The sequence below is a fragment of the Epinephelus fuscoguttatus genome, linkage group LG3 (genome assembly GCF_011397635.1).
Source record: "Epinephelus fuscoguttatus linkage group LG3, E.fuscoguttatus.final_Chr_v1".
In the NCBI taxonomy this organism is placed as follows: Eukaryota; Metazoa; Chordata; class Actinopteri; order Perciformes; family Serranidae; genus Epinephelus; species Epinephelus fuscoguttatus.
Window position 1 is genome coordinate 23,169,693 of NC_064754.1, and position 23,150 is coordinate 23,192,842.

The following is a 23,150-nucleotide window of genomic DNA, read 5'->3' on the forward strand; positions in this document are numbered from 1 at the left end:
CTGGGTTAGCTGCTAACACGAATATGTCATTGCCTGGCAGCTTATTCTTCGGCTTGGGGTATATACTTCTGTGCTACTGAGTTAGCTGCTAGCGAGAGTCCGTCGCTGCACTGGGGCTTGTTCTTGGGCTGTGTATGTTACTGTACTACAGGGTTAGCTGCTAACAAGAGTCCCTCATTGTGTGGCGCTTGTTCTTCGGCTTAAGGTGCGTTTGTTTTTGTGCTACTGGGTTAGCTGCTAACAAGAGTCCCTCATTGTGTGGCGCTTGTTCTGTGACTTGGGTGTTTATGTTTCTGTGCTACTGGGTAAGCTGCTAACGGGACTCCGACGCTTCACAGTGGCTCATTCTTTGTTTCAGCTTCTTCAGCGGATTTCAACAATTTTGAAATCTAATATTATATATTTGGCTTTTTTTTTTTTCATTAAAATTTAGCTAGGTGTTTAATTTTGGAAAACACATTTTCCATGGTGAGACAAACTCAGAACATTTATTATATTTATTTATTATAACATTTGTTTTTCCCTACCTGGACTTTGAATGGCTGCTGAAGTGCCTTGTTTGTGCTCTGGATAAAAACCTATTGTGATCTTTGTTTTCAGTGAGCATACTTTCTCTTTTCATCTGAGTAAATGCAAGTCTGACACAGCAATGACATGATGTACATTGCTAGCATTGACCTTGTGTTGCACCACCAAACCTTTTATGTGTAATGAGAAGAGAAAAGACAGGAAAAATTATAACCAGAGACAATTTTGATTGTTTTTATGCATTCATTTTTAGGGTGTATGGTATTGACGAGTACAAAGTTCCAAAGATAACCAGCTGAGAGCTCCAGAAGCCCCATATTAGCTGTTTCTGCAGACTTATCACAGTTAAGTAGTTGTACCAAAGATAACCTCCTGTCAGTTGCCATAAACCATGCACCTTCAGATAACTCGAGGCCATTGAGAAGAAAGTTGCAGGAACTTTACAACAGCCATATTTTTCTCGAGAGCGCAGACTCCTCCACAGGCTCTTTTCATCTGATATCATCATCGCTGCTTTGACAAAGCTTCCCTTCCCCTAATTAAGATAGTCTGTAAATATTATATTGATTAATTTCAGATGAAGTCAAGTGCTGGCACTAATCAGGCTATTATGAAAATCCATCAAGACTCACATTTTCTTTTTCTCTCATGCTGCAACTTTTTGTTTGTGAGGAGCATATGTCCCAAATTAATAAAGCCAGGCAGTATACTGAACCCTCTTCCCTCTGTCACTGCTTGTCACAGTAGAATTGGCCTCAAACTTATTCTCTCCCTCTCTCTCTCCCTGTATCTATCGCCGTCTCTCTCTCTGTTCTTTCTGTTTTTGCGCAAGTGTCCCAGTTAAGAAATTGCTTACATCCCACTCAGTCTGGGGCTGGATTGAAATTTCCCATAGGGTATGTACCAATATGCAGAGAGCACACTTCGACAGATGCCATCAGAGAACAAGCATATGAATTACCAGGCAGCCTGCCATCTTTGAGTTCAGACAGAATGGCATTAATACCTGATTACGATCCAAACAACAACACAACAACAACATGAAAGCCAAAGCAACTGGGAGCAGGTAAAGGTTTCATCATTTATATATTAATGGATTTACTAACAAAGCCTCCACTACCCCCTCAAAAGTTAAAATGTCATAGAAGCTGCCAACAATCGAGGGACTTTGGAAAAAAAAAAGGGGGGGGCTGGTGGGGGTGTTAAGAAATCAGATGCCGTCAGCAAATCACGTTCCAATAAATTAAATATTCGCCACTGCTGACCATAACTAATTCAGAAGCCATGATAAATTCATGACTACAATTAAAGAAAACACGATCCCTTTAATTTTAAATGGCTGTAAATATTGGCATTACCCAATTAAGTCACTATTTGACTGTAGGAAAATTACCTGCAAATGAACCATAAACACTGAACCTACATGTTGTGGGAGGAAGCATAAAAGTTTTATTCAAAGTTAGAAAAAAACCTCACCTTTAGGCAAGGCACTGTTTTATAGGAAATATTTCATACAATTGTTACATTTAATATGAATTTAATGCATGATATACATAGAATCTAGAAATTATTTCTATTTTACAAAATGTTTCCTCTAAGTTTTGAGAGGTACGATGGCAAAATAACAAGATAATTCCGGCTGGTTCATGTAATTGAGGTTCAAGCTACATTACCTTTGCAAACCCTTCATTACAAAATACAATATATTTGCATTAAAAAGCTTTATATAAAAGTACTTGCATAACATGGTTAAAAGGAAAAAAAACTGATAAGAACAACAGTATTCATAGTTTCTTCACATTATCATTTAATTAATCCCTGACCTTAACCAATTCGCTTTTGTTTGGAAAGGCCCAGACACATCAAACCAACATCAAAGAACTAATGCCAATGAAGGCAAGCTGATGCATCACCTGTGACTCAGCCAGAAAGTTGCACATGAACACATCGCAAAGACCACAGCCAACAGCCAACCAGCATGTACGTTCTGCACCTGTAGGGTTAGGGTTAGGGTTAGGGTTAGGGGACCAGCAGGACGGATTTAAGACGCCAGTTAGCCAGTTAGCACATTAAAAGCACAACCCGATGTTGAAAGAACAAAGGACATTTACTGTGCACTAACAAACAATAACATAAACAATTACAAACAGCTTCTGCTAAAGAGCTCAGTGGCTAGACGATAAAAAACTCTTACCTTATATAACAAGTTTGTTTCGATCTTACGCCCTCTTGACTTTAGACTTTTGTTTGCATTCCTTACTTTTGTTTTTCTTCTTGTGCACTGAGCTAAATTGCCAAATCATTCACCGATGGGCTTTGTCATCTCTGACGACGTGTCAACATGCTGAATCTTTAGAGAAAACAATTGCAAAGGCTCAACAAGGGCTGACTATTGCCAATAGCATAGGACATATCTCAAAAACTAGGGTGACAGATGCTCACTGATGGCCTAACATTGACTAATGGCCAGCCGTCAGCTTGGAGTCAGGGCCCTAACCCTAACCAAACCTTGCCACAGCAAATGAGAAAACTGTGATATGAATTATTTTGTAATGGTCATATAGGTTTTGGAACGCACTGACATACAATGTAACCCCGATGATGGGGCAGCAGATCTAAGTGAAATAATTGGAAACACTGGTGGAAACACACCAAAACCTTTTGACAATGGTCGCAGGGACACAGTCAATTAGAGTGTGTTTATATTTGTGTATGTGTGTGTACTATGTGTGCATGTATTTACCCTGATTTCCCTTTCTTTCATCAGACAGTGATTCAGTGAGGATGCATCTCTGATCTGGTACATAACTCTACTCTCTGCTGTGGTGTGTAGATATTATTATATTGTCATGATTAAATGATACATCAGATTAATAACATTACATTTCTGTACATAACATTGTATTTTTTAAAATAAATATATTTTGAAATTAAATACAATTTAAGCTTAACTTTATTAAATTCTGATGAAAAAGCAAATCCCACAAAAAACACAAACTCAAAAAATCAATCAATCAGAGGACCACATTAAGGTTTTACACATATTAATCTATGTGTTTTGTTTAATGTTTACAGTAAAGAATTGCCATTTTAACAAATATGAACCAAATTACATCAGGCAAGAGTAATAACCTTTTTTTTTTAATTGAGTGGTTTTTCCCTTTAAGCAGTTGCTGTGTCAGCTCTTTGGCAGTGGGACAGACCGATCGTGGTGACGCTGATAGCCCTCTTCCTGCTCTCAGCGCACTTCACGATAAATGGTCCATTTTGGAATCCATAATGGACAGTGATGTAGGAGCACTCTTCTCTCTTGACACTGAACTGTCTTCTCTTGTTCAGGCATTAAGTCATCTCACAGAGCGCTGTCTGTTTGTGTTGTATGTTTGTTTTTTTCTGCATGTGAGGGAAAACAATTGATTGGATTTTCTAGGTTTTTCTCATTTTGTAATTTAGATGTTTGGTAATTGAAGGCAACACTTACTTAGACTTCACCACTTTTTCCCCACCTTACACTTAACCACACAGTGATTATCTACGTTTTACAGCTAATATAAAAGTTTATTACAACACTGCATTATGAGAAGGTGTGATGTGGTCCGGCCACCCACGCAGCAGTTACTCTGTAAAAGTAAAGGCAGGCTGATGGTTAGCTCCCACTTCCCATCTTAGTTTCCTGCCCCTCTCAAATGAGGGAAACACAACATCACAACATGGACACTGACTTCCCCGTGCCTCCCATCTAATCTCTGCTGCCTCTCGTGTGAGGAAACAGTTGCATGTAACGTATACAAGACATAATGTGAGTCAGAGAGGGACTGAAAGAGAAGGTAGGAGGGATTGAAGAAAGGGGGCAGATTGGAGGGGCGTTGGGCTCCCAGATGTCCTTGCACCCTGTGTCTGCGTGTGTGTGTGTGTGTGTGTGTGTGTGTGTGTGTGTGTGTGTGTGCCTTGGAGATGACTGTCAGCAGGCGGTGCCTCTGAGAGAGAGGAGAAGGAGGGGTGTGGGGGGTAAGTTTCCAAAGGGGGCCCAGTCTGTTACCAAAGGGAGGTGGAGATTTACTATCCCACCCAGTCAAAGTGTCTCACTGGTGCTCTGATACACACACACACATGTAGAGATACACACAACCTCACACATACACGCACACAACCACACACACTCAGACATACTGCAAACTCTCCACAGGAAACTCTGAGCCATAATGCGAAAGCACCTCAGAGCAGACGGGTGCATTGCTCAAACCAAGTGGGATACGCTGCGGCTTTGATAGTGCGTTAATTACTCATGTGATGTGATACAGATGTCTGGGGGCTTCAGCCGAAAGTTTGCCTGACGGTTTCCAAGGGGGCCAGGCAGACATTTTAGAAGCGGTAGGTGAAAACCAAATGTATTTATTATTTATGGATAGATCAGTTTGCGTGCTGTCACAGATCCCAGCAGTGTCATGCTGATGCTAAACTGTGATGCTACTTGAAGGGCTGGCTGCTAAATAGTTCTTTGTGTACTTGGTGACAGCTGGGACTTTGAACAGGAAGAACTCTGGGCTATAAGAGTTGCCGGTGCTGTGACATGATGAAAAGGGCTTCACTATCGATCTGACAGTTTGAAACTTTATCTGCTGTTTACTGGGAGTTTTGTGGAGTGAATTACTCTGATTTCGTCCAGGGAAGGAGGCAGTAAAGGTGAAGATACCTCTAAATTCACAACAATACACTAAGTCAAGAATCAAAAGATTGAGAAGAGAATCCAAGGTATAACTATAGTGTGTATTTTCTGATCCTCACCTGATTTATATTTTAACCTTTTATGCTTGCATTTAAAACTTTGTCTGGAAATCAGCCCTGCAGCACTTCTGTCATGTAAAAAAAAAGCTCTTTGTTTTGTGACCACATGTTTAAACCCTTCTAAATTAGAAACAGAGGGAGAATGCAAACCCACGCAAGGGGCTCATTGTGAAAACAGCACATGAAGCTTCACTGTGCGGCTGCAACATTATTGACACAAAGCCATATAACAGACAGCTCCCTCTTCCAGGGACGACTGAGAGCAAACAAGATGCCCAACGCACTCTGCTGATGCCTCCTCCTGAACTGTCTGACTCTAACTAGTCCTGGCATCTCCCATCTGTGCCCCCTTGGCAAAACCTTTTTGAAGTCTTGAAGGAGTTGTTAAACTTCCTCACCACTTTTTGAAAGGACAGTGATGCTGTTTAGCTGATGTATATTACTCCAATTTGGTTTGATTTTTAAGTAGGGGCAAAACACAGGACAAGTGAAAATGTTTTGTCTGAAAAATAACCAAATTTTCCTCTTGTTTTTTGATTTCTTCTCTCACCAGTGATATATTGGGACAGTCTTTCAATCAGTGAAATCAAAGCGCCAAATGTGCTCCATAATGGGCACCCCAGCTGTGCATATGTTGGTGCTAATGGCCTGTATGGCAGCCAGAGGAATGTGCCAGATAAACAGAGCCGAAACAGAGGAGGCTTCTCTCACAGGCTCCCTCGTCCACTCCACACGCCAGTCCCCAGGTTTCTACAGCACCATCAATCCCAGCACGGGGCCCGGCCTCGCTGATGCGCAAGCTGTAAGTTCTGGGAATGAAACTCTCACAAAGACGCCCATATCGCCTCCAATGTGCGAAAAATCGACCTCCGTTAACGACTATTTCAAGTACATCAACACCATCATATCCATCCATGTGTTTGTGATTGGCATCGTCGGCAACGCCACCCTGCTGAGGATTATATACCAGCACAAGTGCATGAGGAACGGGCCAAACGCCCTCATTGCCAGTCTGGCACTGGGGGACCTTATCTACATAATCGTCGATATACCCATCAATGTATACAAGGTACAGTTTTCACTCTGTTGGTGCATGCCTTCATTAAAGTCTTGACCCTATTGACAGGTCTGTGTTGATATGATGAAATGCAGCAACAATGGAGGTAATACGCAGAGACAGAGTGGAATAGTACAGACGGGAAAAAGGGGGAAGGGGGAGTGTGCAAATAGACGGGAAAGTGTAATCAGTCAGACGTCATTATCTCCCTCGTGTGGGCAGATTAGTGATGAGAGGAGCATGGATATGGCTGGCTTAAATAAACATGGGAATCAGGCTGTAGTCACACATGCCAGGGGCCTTGCATTGACCTCGGACATTAGTCAATGTCCCTTATCTAGAGGTTTAACCAAAAAAAAAGAAAAAGAAAAGAAAAAAAAACAACCCTGATAAATCACTTGTGGAATTTTGAACCCAGTTCTTCATTAAAGCCCCATCTGTAATGTTTTATCTAAATAAAAGTGAGGTTCAAAAGTTTAACTAATAATGTAGTGTAAATAAAATCAGTGTCAGCTTATTTTTAACATTACTGATGTAAACAAACCTGTAACAGCATCTGTGTAATAATTATCAGGGGATTCGAGAGAGCAATAACTGATTTTATTTTTGTGATTTCATTTTTGGTGTCTCACAACACTTTTGTTTACTTTTCAACTTTGGATTGTGCCTTTGGAATATGAAGTGTTTAATGATGATAAATTGGGGCTCCTGTCTTGGCTTGATTTATACCAATAAATAGTGTCACCCTTTGTATAATAACCAAGAATAATGGCAAAATGGGGTCATCAGTCAACTTGATCTCTCCAGTGCATTATGGGACGACAAATGAGAAAGCCACCTGGTTAGAATTAACTTGGGACTTTGAGGGCACAGTGACTCTGTGGTCTGAGCAACACATGTGCGAGAAAGAGACAAGTTCTTCCTGTGGCTTCAGCTTTGGGAAACGTGTTTAACGCAGGTCATGACGTATTGAAGGAAAAGTACTGCCCAGACCACTTTGATGGAAACAAAGGTCTCAGCTTGCATGGCCTTGACTTATTTTCTCAAGGGAAGTAATATTAGAAGAGGTTGTGGAAGTGGCTCTGAGTTACTAGTGACAACACAGTAAATTATCACTGAAGTTTGGTTCTACGTCTTGAGAGGCTGTGTGTTTGCACATGTACTGTATTTCAGGAGGGATGCAGGGGACACGTCAGGCTCAGTATTTAGAAGACGTGATTAGATTTGTTCCTCCCTAATAAAAACATTAAAGTTGCACAGGACTTTTATTTTGGCAAAATCAAAGACATTTACACTATAAATTGCTGCAGAAAAGTCACAAATTCACAACGGAACTATTCAAACGATTCATATCTAAAAAACTACATCCATGTGTTTGCAGGAGATGTGAAAGTTTTGCAAAAGTTGCGCAAAGTTTTATCAGCTGATGGGCTCCATATGGTCCGTGTCAGACTTAAATCACTCTGACGTTAAAGATGACGTTGAGAGGTCTTTGATGTGCCTCCATCTGCATGGAAATTGCCTTAAATAGATATTAACGATGGTCAGCGTGAATCCAGCAACAGAGCTGAGATTAATAGTCCCTTAAGAGTTGTAAAAGACAGAATATTTTATTAACATTAGCAAAGCCAAACTGTGATTCAGTGACAAATTATATTGATGTGAATGTTGTCAAATAAATGTTCTTACAAATGTGATTTAACTGCTGTTAGATAAGTGTTTGTGTCACAGTTACTGTATGTGCTTTCTTTGTTTGTTTTCTTTTTAAAGCTCCTGGCGTCAGGCTTTCCGTTTCACAACAGTGTTGTCGGCCTGTGTCTGTGTAAGCTGTTCCCCTTCCTGCAGAAAGCCTCTGTGGGCATCACTGTTCTCAACCTGTGTGCCCTCAGCGTGGACAGGTCAGTGCTTCCACTCTCCACACTGCGTTTTTACGTCACATCGAGAGCTGTGGCATGTGAAGGTCAGTTTTGGTGGGCCAGCAAAAAACTAAAGCAAAAATCCTGCTCATGTGTGTGCTGATATAAGTGAAACACAGGTATTTTTATCATAACAGGTTGTGTGCATATGTTTATGATGCTGAGTTCAATTAAGCAGGAATGTTAAAGTAGATTTTACGGGAATAATCCACTCTTTTTTTTTGGCTTGTTTTCTCATCCTCATAAAGAAGGTTTTATTGTGTTTATATCATTCCATAGAAACATATGAAAAGCAAGAACTTTCATGTAAGGTTACATGCTCTTGTGAAGCCAGCTTGACAGCTGAATGTTTCAGAGAACCCTTTTTCAAAGCAGATGCTGTTGCAGAAATTTTGAGGAGGCAGTCAAATCATTGGAAAAAAAGGAATTAAACAATTTTAATTTGGACGACTCGCCATGCCAGTTCATCCACAATAGGTTTTGTGCATGTTTATGATGTGGCGTTACATTACAACATGAAAGTTCAATTAGGTTTTAGGAGATTAATTTCTCTCTGAAACCAAACTTGAACTTATTTCTCATTCTCATTAAGGAGGTTTTATTTGTGTTTTTAGAAACATATGAAAAGCAGCAACTTTCCTGTAAGGTGACATTATCTTGTAAAGCCAGATTGATGCCTGGATGTTCCAAATATCTTTTTTCATAGCTGAAAAAGCAGATGCTGTTGCAGAAATTTTGAGGAGGCAGTCAAAATCATTGGAAAAAAGAAATTAAACAATTTTAATTTGGATGACTCACCTTGCCAGTTCATCCACAATAGATTTTATGAGGTGGCGTTCCATTAAACATGAATGTTAAATTAGATTTTAAGAAATTAATTTCTCTCTGAATGTTTTTGGACTTGTTTCTCATTCTCATAAAAGAGGTTTGTGTTTTTAGAAACATATGAAAAGCAGCAACTTTCCTGCGATTTTACACAGTATTGTGAAGCCAACATGAAGCCTGAATGTTCCAGATATCTTTTTTCATAGCTCAAAAAAAAAAAACAGATGCTGTTGCACAAAATTTGAGGAGGCATTCAAAATCACTGGAAAAAGGAAATTAAACAAAGTTAATGTGGCCAGTTCACCCATCCCTACTCAGAATAAGAGAGCATTGCTTTAAATTAATTTGTCTTAGATGTTTTCTAATATAATTTTGGTGATTATGAGTTGCAGAGATGAGTTAAGACAAAAAGATATGAATATTTTTGATTTGTTTGCAGTTTAATGACAAGCAGATCTGATTAGCCAAGGTGACGATCACTTTTGGGAAAGGTCGATACTTATTGTGCATCCTCACTGGGTCGTTATTTATCTCTCTGCTCCTCTGTTTGTTGCCTCGGTGCTCAAAACTTGTGTGGTGAGCTGTTTTAAGAGATGCTCTTTACTTCTCTAATGGAATTATAACAGTCATTTATTTTGCATGCACCATTAAGTGTATAAGTGATATATGCACTGTAAACTCTCAGTGTAATGTTAAGATTAAAAACATTACCTTGATAGCAAGTATCCTGACAACTTCTTTTTTAATAGAACCTTAATAGAAATTCCCCAATGAATAAATGATGAGCGTGAAGTGCTGGAGCTCAGTGTCATCTCACTTTGTGCACCAGACACAACTTTGGAGATAAGAGGCTCGCCTGCCTGCTCTGAACACTGTAGGCTCCAAGGTTCAACCAGGCAGACATTTTTAATGACCTCTAAAAAGACTGCAGTGCTGTAGAGTTGTGTTCAAGAGCAGATGCTCACCGTTTGTTTCCAGGAAATGTGTAGCATATTTCTGTGTGTATGTATTATGAAAGTACCCGGGTCTCTTTTGTATCTTTCCAATGTTGGAGGAAGAGAAAAAGGTGGATACATTACCACTTAGTGAAATATAAATGCCGCCATGTTGTTCAACAGAGAAATTCAAATGTGTCATGAAAAATATATTGTTTTTGCCATAAAATCTTGATGCAGGGTTTTACTAAAACATTTCGACAAGTGGTTTCCATTAATGAAACAAACAAGCAAACAAGTATTCAGTGCACAGGAAACACAAGCCAACAGACAGACCTCTCTGCCAACATGGGCCAGTCTGTTTGGAGGCTTCACAAAAATATAAATATTAGATATTTAAAATAAACAATTGATCATCTCTCCTCATTAATTCTTAACATTTTGATATTCTTTGCTGACTGAGCAGTTTGTTGTGTTTGGTGTGCTGCCATGCATAGAGAAAAGATTGTTAGCTTTGTCAGTCAGGAGAGACAAAGAAAACGATGACTTTACTGATTTCTATTTAATGATGGAGCGGTGACTGAGAACAACTGAACTCCTGCAGCCCTGTTTCAATTAATAAATAGGCTTTTTTTCATAACATAGTAATTGTGTTACACTCTTTACTTTCTAATTTCATTTAGAAAATTTGTATCCCAGGAGTGCTGTATCATAATCATTCCTGCTGCAGTAACTCACTATCTCCTAATCATATTACTTTAATCCAATCAATTTAATATGTCTCATCCATCTGTTATGCCTGGACCTCACTCCTGTGTCTGCCCCTCACAGGTACAGAGCTGTGGCATCCTGGAGCAGAGTTCAGGGAGTGGGCATCCCAATGCTTACAGTCGTGGAGATTGTAACTATTTGGTGGCTGTCGCTCATCCTGGCAGTACCGGAGGCTATTGTTTTCGACATGGTCACCTTCACCTACAAGAATGAAACTATGCGCACCTGCATGCTTAACCCAAAGTCTGACTTCATGGTGGTACGCTATCATCCGTTTTCTTATCGTTTTCGGATAAGAAAAATTGCTGTTTAGTAATTTTGTGTCCCAGTGTTTTGCTTGTATTAAGGCCAAGATGTGCTGTGTAGTACAGTGTGTCAAGGTGCTCACACAGAGGGTGGTTGAATTTTGCGTGAAAGAGACAAAATATTACTGGATTAATGAGATAGGGAATCCACCTGCATGAGAACTACTTAAAGTGACAGTATAAGTTCAGCTTAATCTTTCTAAGGAGCACATGTTGTTCGCTTGGAGTCAATCAGTGATTTTAATGGCATCCTGATGTGCTGTTTTGTTTATGGAGGCATGTATGTTTAGACCATGAATACAGCAGTAAAACTAAAATTACCCCTCATGGTTGTGTGCCTCCACGAACCAGTCAAGTTGCAGTTACAGTTTACACTTATCTCTGTCCTGGACTCACAAGTCAGTCTTTAGATGCTTTGCTTAACTAAAGACTGATGACTTTCTCCCTGATTTTGTGTTTAGATGGGCGGATACAATTTCAGAGTTCAAAAAAAACTCCCTACGTTGCAGAACCAATAGTAAATCTGCAGGGCGGTCCTTCGGTGGCTCACTGAACTCTTGTGCTTGTAATCATAGTCCCACTAGAACCACGTGTAGCGGTACAAAATGGCTCAGCCGCGCCCGCAGAAAACACCGTCAAAGTTAGTGGATGTTTGTCATGTTTGCGGCGACGCATTCTCGCCTTTTCACATCACTGTATCACCGTTTAGACTAATCCGATGTTTGTAAAGTCTATAAACACAATCATTGAACAAACATTACTATTTCTTAGCCGTTAGCGGTGTCTGTAATAGGTAATAACTCATTAAACAGTCCGTGAAAAAAATATCTTTTCCAGCGGATATCTTAGTTACAACATGACTGAGCTAGCAAAGCAGTTTTGTGTTGCTATGTGTGGTATTTATTCAGTTTTGGGAAATCACGATGTCTAGAAAGCATCAGTGGCTGCAGCTGACAGGGACAGTTAACACTAGCAGCAAAGCTAACATCAGGACGTCAACTGTTAAAAGCCTCCCGCTGTCAGATACGACATGAAACTACTCCAGTTAGCTCAATCATGTTGTAATTAAGACATCCGCTGGAAAAAATATTTTCTTCACGGATGAGCACACGTTTGATAAAACGGAGTTTAATCTCTCAGCATCCATTTTCAAGCTCTCTGTGTGTTTGATTCCTTGCGGACGAGAAAAGGGGGAGCGCACATTTCCGAGAAGGCGTGTTCTTTTCAAAAATGCAAGAGGTGTTGCTTTGTTGCCGGCCATTTTCGCCGGTGTGTTAAACACTCTTTAGAAAGGACTGTCCCCAGACTATCAGGAGGCGGAGATCTCTGATTGTCTGGTGGCGAGACTATCTCTGTCCAGACTCACATGTAGCTATGACAGTAGACAATGCTTCACATATGGATGTTGCTGCAAAGAAGCAACATATTCTAAAAGTGTAGAGTCTAGAGTCACCAATTCAGTATCTGACCTCCTGCTCCTGAATTATTGTGTTGAGTAATGGCCAAGAAACTGTTTTTGCAGAAATTATTATGATGTCACAGTGAATCTGACCTGTGACCTTTAGTATATAAAATACCATTACTTCATTTTTTTGTTCTATTAGACATTTGGGTAAAATTTTTCATAATTAGTGTATGAATTTTTGAGTTATGGCCAAAAACATGTTTGTGAGGTCACTGTGACCTTGACCTTTAAACACCATAATCTAATATGTCCGTCGTTAAGTCCAAGTGGACGTTTGTGCCAAATTTGAAGAAATTCCCCTAAGGTGTTCTTTGGACACCGCGTTCACAAGAACGGGACGTACGTACACACAGACTGATGGACACCCTGAACACATAATGCCTCAGCGCCGGAGACATAATAAATCACTTACAACATTTCCTGCTTGGGCAATAAATAATTAAATCCACAAGAAACTAATGCTTTTAGGTCCGGTGTGTATGATTTAGGAGTGTTTAATGGCTTCTAGTTGTGACGATTGCAGATTGCAACTAGCTGAAACTTCTCCTGGTTGGGGTTCCTTCAGTGTTCATCGTTTAGGAGGTTTTTATTGGGAGCCAAATTATCCACAGAAGTGTCTATCTAACCAAAACAAACAGGTGATAAAACCAGTAAAAACACTGAATGAAACAGTTTAACATAACAAATCAGTGTGTTTTTGACGTGGAGGGGCCACTAACTGCAGTGACTGACGCGAAAACACAAAAACACGATGGCCTTATCTGGAGCCAGCATTTGGTTTGTCTGTTCTGGGCTACCGTAGAAACATGTCGGTGCAACATAGCGGACTTTGTTGATGAGGACCCGCTCCTGTGTAGATATAAATGGCTCATTCTAAGCTAACGAAAACACAATGATTTTAGTCAAATTCCATTTTACCCTTAATCCTATACACTGGACCTTTAAGATGTACCCCATCCAAATTCCCCTTTCTAGCCATTTCACTGTGTGATTTTTGGTGTAGTATTGCTTTAAAAAATAAACCTGGTCTACTTACCCTCTCTCAGTGATTGTGGCCCTTTTACATCCTTGGAGCACATAATTGATTGCAGGCCAAGTGCAATTACTGAGACCTGAAATCTGGGGCCTCAAGCTGAGCCACATGTGCGTATCTATTCCATATGTACAAAACTGGAGTAATCCCTCTCTCGGATATCAGCAATACACTGCTGAGGTCTGAGCAAAATAAGCTTCTCAACAGCATTATTTATTAACAATGAAACAGCATATTTTCTTGTTTAAAATATATTCTTAACAAGGCCAAAGTTTGGAGTGCATCAGCAAACTTAAAGTTTTTTGCTGTCATGGAAATGACATAATTAGATCCAGTAAAAGTTTGTAGGGTTGTGAAATTGTGATATTTCTACAGAACATACTTACAATTTTTTTAAGAACCGCAGAGAGCCAGATGCACATGTGTGTAGCACTCACATGGACTGCAATGGCTCAGAAAACAGGGGTAGTCTGGATAAGATTCAGTTACACAAGCACAGATCCCTATTACTTGGGTCGTACCACGCAGGGAAAAGTAATTTCGGCTTTACTTCTATAGTACAATACAATATCACACATGATGTTTCGTTCAGACTTTAAAAACCCACATCAAAAGCAGCTGTCCAAAGTTAAAGGGAGATCCTCCCTCTGCAGATAGATGGAGGTCCAACAGAAGCAATTGGTGGAACATGGACAGTGACAGAAAAATGAACAGAAAGTTGTATTTTGTCCCCGGAAGTCTTAGATTCATCCGTAAAAAGGGGCAGGTCAGAGGAAGTGTGTGGGAGAGATCAATTGTGACTTGAAAAACTACAACCCTTCTTTTTTACATACAGGTTCACACCGTAATTCATGCACTTATTTTAGTTTAAATGTGCATTACTGTCTCACGTTTGTTTGCTGCAGTTCTATACGAAAGCAAAGGACTGGTGGCTGTTTGGCTTCTACTTTTGTGTACCGCTGCTCTGCACTGCTGTGTTCTACACTCTGATGACCTGCGAGATGCTCAACCACAGGAACGGCAGCCTTCGCATTGCCCTCAGCGAACACCTCAAACAGGTGGGACAAATATTAATACAGTAACAAGCCCCTAACTTTAATAAACCTACATAATGTCAGGTTTATTTCACTACAAGCACATGAACATTTGTGATGTGGCTTCATCATGTAACACAACGTTTTCATGGAGTGAGATGACTCCACAGTGGCTCAGTCAGCTCTGTTTATTCCATGGTTTTAACCTCTAATCCTCCATTACACAAACTTCGTCATCTCCTCTCTAACAGTGGAATGAAATCTGTTGTATCTCTCTGCAGAGGAGGGAGGTGGCCAAAGCCGTGTTCTGTCTCGTCCTCATCTTCGCCCTGTGCTGGTTTCCACTGCACCTCAGCAGGATCCTGAAGAAGATGCTTTACAGGCCAAAAGATAGAAAGCGCTGTGAGCTGTTCAAGTGAGTCACTGGAAGAATAAACCCTCTTAAACAGAGTATGCACATGTACACGACATGGCACTGAAACCTGAAACAAGGCAGATCCTGCCAGAAGTGTTTAACATTCAATGCTATGCCAAAAAAGGATTTAAATAGGCTCTGTGGTGCTCTATAAAAATAATTAAAATCAGATTCTTCTATTTTCAGTTTCCTGTTGGTCCTGGATCACCTCAGTATCAACCTTGTAACAATTAACTCCTGCATAAACCCCATTATCCTCTACTTTGTCAGCAAGAAGTTTAAAAACTGCTTCAAGGTATGGCACTCCCCTACAGCACATGGATGTTAATGAATGTAACACGCTCACACTTTATCTTTCTCTCTCACGCACACACTTCAGATTCAGTCTGGCCAGTAAAGCAAACAGTGAACTCAGGCTTTTTGTCCGTGACACAACAGAGCCTGTGATGGTGATGACATTCCATGAGCAACATGTAAAAGCAGCCCGGTGATTTATGTACTCACTTTGTAGGGCTGAGGTCACACGCTGCAAATGTCTGTCAAACGGACCTGGGCTGGAGATAAACCATGACTCAAGTTTGCACGTTAAAGGATTAAGGGAGGGTGGTGGGAGAGCAAATGAGAGAGTGACTGAACGTGTAGAAAAAAAATCCTTTGTAAATATTGCTGTGTTAAAGGAACAGTTCAACATTTGGGGAAACACATTTATTTGGTTTATTGATGAGAGTTAGTTGTGAAGATCTGGATCTAGAGTAGAACTCATATTTGTTGCCAACAGTAAATATCAAGCTATAACCATAAGCTGGTTAGCTTATGTCTCATTTCCACATAGCTCTGTGTACATATGTGAGTCAACCAGTGGTCTATTGATTCTGAGCAGAGCGTATGCACTGTGCTACAGGAAGTTAGCATAAAAACAAATTAGCTAACAGACTGATAAATGTAATACAGCAATATTTATGATTTTTGTTAGTAAAAAGTTTGATGGCATGCTTGGCTCAGGACCCCAGGAAGTGCACTGGGAATTGAAGCTGATTTTCATAGAGGCCAAAAGGTGGCATTACGACTCCCGGGTCCGTCACATGATGCAACTGGGCCCAGAAATACTTTTCCTATAGACTTAAATTCACAAAGAGATGTCTGTAAATCAGTGGATACATTTCTTTGAGCGTTTCAAGCCCCCTCTAACAACACATTCTCACTTCGACCTCAACATTTAACAGCGTTTGGTCATGGACTTTCCACATCCAGATACGATGTGAAAGGTACCCTGGGTGTGTTGGATGTTGACGTTCTGGGACATTGTGTCAAGCTCTGCCTGTTACATGCATTGCCCTCTTTCAAAATACACCGTTTTCACAGGAAATTTAAAGTTTACATTAAGTCTCTTTCAAAATAAACGCACTACATCAGTAAAACACTGCGAATTGACATTTTTCTTGTCTTCAACAACTAACGCACATGGTTGGGTTTAGGAAAAAAGAAGAGGGTTTGGCTTGATAACCTTACGGTATGCGAACACAGTTCTCCTGAGTGAAAGTCTGTGCTTCTTGTACCCATCTACCACCCCTCCCATCTGCCCTACTCGGACTTTCGTTGCCTTAACTTTCGTTTGTGTCCCACTGCACTTCCCCCTGATGCCGCCAAGCGCAATTTAACTATAATGGTGACCGGACACATATAATGCCGACATTTAAAGATGTCTTTTTCATCAGTCTCTGACATTGCAAGTCATTACCCAAGTGCCAGATTTCAGGGACTTCGCCGAGTGAGACTGTTCTGCCTTGAAATGATTCGTTTCACTATCAGAATTTGATCCATTCAGTCCAAAAACATTTGAAGAGCTATACACATCCTTTTATCCCAACTTAAGTTAGTGGAGCACTAAACCAGAGGTAGCCATCTTGGCCAGCGGAAGTCTCTTGTGCATTTGCGATATGGGCCCAAATACTGAAGCTGTGTTGATCATCTTGGTAATTTTATATGAGGCAGTTGAATGTTTCTGGCTTCATGCACCAATGAGCAACTTTCATAGGAATGAACAGGGTCGTGGGTCTAATTCTGTATCCAGGTCCCCTGGGCAATGCCAACTCCCACGTCAGCAAAACGAAACAAAACTGTGTGGAAATGAGGCTTTAGTTTTGCATAAAGACTGGAAGTCACTGCTGTTAATCAAGAAATATCTCTGTATAGAAGCGGAACTTTACATGTTGGCTTCAGCTTTTGTATTGAATTAACAAATGACATCTAATATTTTAATTAGTCAGTTTTAGAAGTACTAAAGACACAGCTAAGCGAGCAGTTTCCCCCTGATTTCAGTCCTTATGCTAAGCACCATCTCCTGGCTCCAGCTTCACATTAAACTGAGAAATATGACACAGATACCAATCTTTCCATCTAACCCTCTCTAAGTGTACAATATTGTTCCTGTAAAATGTTCTCTCTTTCTTCATATGTTCTTCAAGTCGTGTTTGTGCTGCTGGTGTTACTCTGACAACCAGCTGAGCAGCATCGGACCCATGAATGGTACCAGTATCCAGTGTAAGAGCCCCGAGCCCAACAACGTCCACACTGATCGCAGCATGAGGAAAGACAGCGACTGATCTCTCACCTGAGGACTATTTTCAAGCTCTCCCATATACCCAGCAGCTTTTAAAATACAACCAATGCTCATCCTAAAATATATACATCAAAAAGTACTTCAGACAATATACACATCCTTAGGACCACTGAAGCAACAAATGAGCCTGGCAGGGATGGATCAGGAACTGGAGATAAAAGGAACAAACAATGGATTTGGCGCACAACGCTCTGAAGTTTACCAAGCCTCTCAGCGGGCTAAACTTCCTAAGACAAACTCCTTGTATTCCCACACCCACGGACAGTGACGCTGTAGCGTGAGAGAAGAAGGGGGAGGGCGGGATGAGGAAGAGGAGAACTCTTTTCTACAGGATTCAGCTGAGCGGTGACTATAAATTACTCTCAATAAGTAGCAGAGCGTGCTATTCCTGTAAAGGGCAGCACTACTGGGAAGGATGCACGAAGCTGCAGGAAGGAAAAAGCAAACTGCTTGCTGTCAGAGGGAATGATGGGAGATGAGTATGCGCCGTCCCCAGGAGTTTGCTGCTCATTGACGGTGGAAAACAGGAAAGCATGTTACTGACTGCAGACAACAATTCATTCTCCATTAAACATGCGGGTGGTTGCACAGTGTATTTTACTCACACTCATTATTCATTAAGCTACTTTGTGGTATAATAAGAAGAATGTTTTGGAGTTTTTTCTTTTTCTAATTTAGTAGGAAAAGAGGGAAAATGTGTTTAAACAAAAAAATGCATCCTAAATTTAAAAAAAAAAACCCTTAAGGTCTGCTTAAGGTAATCATGATCCACATACTGCCAAACTTCTGGTTAGTAATCCAAAAATGACAGATTTCATAACAGAATCACGTACAGTGCCAGAATAAGCCAAAATACACTGGCACAAAACCAAGTACAGTGTTGTAGGTTTTAAAGCCGATAAGGTACAACTCTGTATTTACATACATGTCAAACAAATGATAAATATGAGGTAATGCATTACGGTAGGTCACCAAAATGGACGTGAATTTGATTTTTTTTAAACACTGTGAATTTCAACAGATATAATCAACTTATATAACCAGTGGAATATATTCAGTATGTAGGCCTATAGTGTCCACTTTTATAAAGTGTTATATTGCAGTTATAATAAGTATTTTATTCAGACAACATTACTTGTGTAATGACATAGGCAAATGAGTTTTTAATGGTGGCGATAAAAGCTCCAAATATTGAAGGAGTAGTTTAACATATTGGAAAACACCCTGATTGGCTTTCTTGCCGAGAATTAGATGAGCAAACTGACACCACAATAAATATACGCACAATGAATATTTGGATACAGCCATAGATTGTTAGCTTGGTTTAGAGTGAAGGCTGGAAACGGTTGAAACAGCCAGCCTGGCTCAGTCTGAAGATGACAAGATCCTTCTGCTAGCACTTTTAAAGCTCTCTAATTAACATGCTCTTTAAAGTTAGTTTAATCTGTATCAAAGTGCTAGAGTGACAGTTTTTAGGTTTTCCCTACTCACGATGCTCATAGGCTGACATTTTTCACATGTTGCGTTGCTGTCAGGCATATCATAGTAATGCTGTCACTCATGAGTGGCAGCCAGTGTTGGACTCTCTTTACAAAAGTAGTATTATTACTTAACTTATTAGTGTCTGCCCATCGTAAAGACTTGATATATTACGTTTCTGTTACACCCCACTAAATTGGTAGTATCATCCTTTCTCCTCAAAATTCAGGCTTGGCATTAGCACTTGTGCAAATGTCAGGGCAAAGTGCAGCTAAGGCTAGATAGCTTTCAAAAGATTTTTTTTATCTGGGGATCTTGTGTTGCCTTTGATTTTTTCCCCAATGATCGGTCTGAAAGATAGAGTCATGGCGGCAACATGTCATCCACCACAAAACCAAAATGCTAGAGTAACAATTTTTAGGTTTTGCTTGTTAGCCAGCAGCTAGGGTTTTCTTTTTTGCCCAGCTCACTGTGCTTATAGTTGGCATTTTTTAATTGTCGTGCCAATGTCAGGTGTATCGTGGTAATGCTGTCACTCACGAGCGGCAGCCAGTGTTGGACTTGTCCCACAGTAATTCGTCGCACTACTCGTTATATTACCTTTCTCTCACATCCCACAAAATCCTTTCTCCTCAAAATTCAGACTTAGCATGTGTGCCTTTGTAAATATCAGGGTAAAGTCCAGCTAAGTCTAGAAAGCTTTCAAAAGATTTTTTTTATCTGAGGATCTTTCGTTGCCTGCGATTTTCTTCCCCAATGATTTGTCTGAGTCAGTTGTGGAGATAGCCAACATTTTATCCACTGCATATCCAGTTACAAAGTTCATTAGCTCTTTGTTGTTTGTAGCCGGCAGCTGTCCGCAATTAAAATCCAGTTTGGGTTGTTTAGCCATTGCAGAGCTCCAGCCATCCGCTGCAGCCGAGGTAGGGTTTATCTCCACATGTGCTGTTGGTTGTAGGAGTTGTTTCAGACCTGGGCTGTGTTCCAAAAACAGTTTGAGTCGCCCTCGCTCACTTGCCCTCAGCCCTTGCTATGACGTCACACGGAGGCCACTTGGAGGGCGGAGGGAAAGTGGGCGGAGGGGGAGTGAAAGAGGTAAATGGAACACACCTGCCCTCGTTCACTCACAGGCCAGACAATCATGGATCAACCACATGTTGTTGGAGTAGCGCTATACTGCCTATTCCAAATCACACAAAATATACAGAGACTCATGTCATTAAGACGGAGACGAGGAAGATGAGCTACTGAATGAGGAGGGATTTAGAAATAAAAGCCTCCCTTCCCTCTTGTGGTCATAACGTAGGCTATATTTTTGATATATAGTCGCTTTTGAATATAGGTCGCATGGTCAGCCAAACTAGGAAAAAAACGCGACTTATGGTCCGGAAAATACGGTACATTAAAACCTTTAAAATTAGCACACAACAAAGAAGCAAGTAACAGAAATACATTCATATGCAATGCCACAGTAAGTTACAAACAAACTCACTCCCAGGCCAGCTTTGAGGCATTACTTTTGCCAGTAAAGAGAGCTTCATTTCTCATTCTGAGCTTTATGAGGAGCTCCGTCTCCTCATCAGACCCTGTAACAATATGGAAACAATCCCTTAATCACACAGAATGCACAACAAACGACGTGACATCAGAAAAATAAAATGCTATTTAGATACAAGTATTTTGCTTTCTTTTTCTTTTGTCTGTGACAAATAGCTTATATACTTACACTTGTAAACGGTGGGTTCTGCCATAACTGCCACGGACAGTCTAATTGCACAATTAAATACCGACCCGTGCTGGCTCCTTAATTCATTTTCTTCTTCTTTGGTGGTAAATAGACAGCAGCCAACGGTGTTTGAGGTTCATTATCACCACCGCATGGACATATTTTTCGTGCACCACTGCAATGCATTGTGGGTGATATACAGCTCTGGAGTGACCATCGTTGTTGACTCGATCACTCAGCCCTCAAGGGTCGATCTCACCAAATTCACTTCAGCTGTTTAGAGAAATGGAACAGCCCTTATGATGGCGGCGGGGATTCCCCCGAGGGCAAGTGCTGAGGGCAAGTGAGCGAGGGCGACTCAAACTGTTTTTGGAACGCAGCCCTGGTTTGAGGACGCAGCCCTGGTTTGAGGACGTGTTTTTGTACGTGTACCTAAAACAACAAAATCAATGTAATGACAATATTTCCACCTGCTGAATATATCAGTTCAATACAAAATGCGCCTTTCAGTTCTCAATATTTTACAGCACAGTTTGCGACCCTACGAACAGCTAACAGGCTGCGGAAATGACTGTAGCTAAAAAAAACAAACTAGATAGATAACATGTAAATTAATGAGCTTTAGAGCTGTTGACAGGTAGATTGTGTTGCCTTCAGACAGAGCCAAGCTGCTGCCCCCTGTTTCAGTCTTTAAGCTAAGATAAGCTAACTGGCTGCTGGCTGTACATTTATCAAGCAAACAAGAGAGTGGTGTCAATTTTCTCATCTGACTCTCACCAAGAACGTGAATGAGTCCATTTCTCAAAATGTCAGACTATTCTTTCTCTGTTAAAATCATATTCAGCTACCAAAAACTATACCGCTTTATACTATTTTATATGTGAATAGATGTAAACCTGTGTGTGTGTGACTGTTTGGTAGCATGTATGTGTGTGTGCGTGTGTGTGCTGTGTGTATAATTACTTGCACTTCTTTAGTTGGAGTGTTTTGCACACTTGTGTACAGAACAACAGACTGATATCTGTACAGTTTTACTTTACCACTATCCATCAGAGCAATTCATAATGGAATCCATATACTGTTTGTTGTCGTTGATGCTGCTGCTGCTGCTTAAACCAATAAATCAATTTCCATCTCCACTGTAAGAAGGTTTATTTCACTATTGTGCTAATATTGGTTTCTCCGGGAAGTCCGAGGGGGCCCCTTCTGTTTTTCATCTGCGTCTGTGAGAAAGAGGCGTCTGGGAGTGATTTGAAGCACACTGTGACCTGCTTGGCAACTGAGCCCTTAGGGTTGCTAATGTCAGCGGAGAGGATGTGAACAGCTCGGATGGTGGGAATCTGATACATAAAACTCACTTCTCATCTGTGTTGCCAAAAGAGGATAAAGGAAAGCAAAGTTTGACCGTTACTTATCTGTGCTTTAGTCATATATTAGCTCTGACATGGCAGGATTGTACATAATTCTCATGTAAACATTGTCATAATGGTTGTATATAATAAGAATTTGCTGAAAACTTTAATGTCACAAGCCTTTTTCCCCATTAAATAAAGCACTAGTTGTATCCCGACTGAGTCTGTGGCAACTTCCCACAATTCAGCGTCTACCAAAAGTCTCATTAACACAGGATTACGCCCTCTATACCTCTCAAAAAGAGACAGTTACCAGAGCAGTGTGATTCCATACGCAAAGTTGAAAAACACCCAAGACCAACAGAGCACTGCAGCAGTCGCGGCTTTATCGGATGTTGGTCTGTTATTTATTTCACTGGGTTGGTGATAAGTCTCAGCCAGGTCATAAACTTTATGAAACTGCTCCATAATCCTCATATGAAATCATGCCACAGACAGGTTCCAGTAACCCTGAAGAAATACAGAATTGCTCAAAACTTTGGTTGCACCACAGCTTTTTTTAAGGTTTAATGTATCAGAGAATTAAAAATAATTTATATTTACTGTGAAACATATTGGAACATAGTCATGCTTTCCTGGGAAGTGAGAGAGGGAGAATCAGAGAGTGTGAGAGAAAGTGAAAGGGAGAGCGAAGTGGAGCGGTTTTAGCTCTGTGGAATTTGGTGGGAACCTTGTTTCTTGCCAGCAGTGAATTGAATAAAGCTCAAAAACAAATAATAAAGGATCTCAAAGGTCCAAAGTGCCTCTCCATGCAGAGCTTATTCACATGTGGTTGGTGATTCAGCAAATATGTAAAAGACCAGTCAATGCTCATGACAAAGACGCCCCCAAACACCCTGCACTT

General features: G+C 40.6%; 1 protein-coding gene across 1 annotated transcript; it reads left to right on the top strand.

Moving 5' to 3' along the window:
• Positions 1-4,631: 4,631 nt before the first annotated feature.
• Positions 4,632-22,189, top strand: ednraa (endothelin receptor type Aa). The gene is made up of 8 exons (XM_049571545.1): positions 4,632-4,899; positions 5,867-6,382; positions 8,141-8,268; positions 10,878-11,076; positions 14,526-14,678; positions 14,936-15,069; positions 15,256-15,364; positions 17,535-22,189. The coding sequence occupies exons 2-8, from the start codon at positions 5,912-5,914 to the stop codon at positions 17,670-17,672; spliced, it is 1,332 nt and encodes a 443-aa protein (XP_049427502.1). The 5' UTR covers positions 4,632-4,899; positions 5,867-5,911; the 3' UTR covers positions 17,673-22,189.
• The last annotated feature ends 961 nt before the right edge of the window (positions 22,190-23,150 follow it).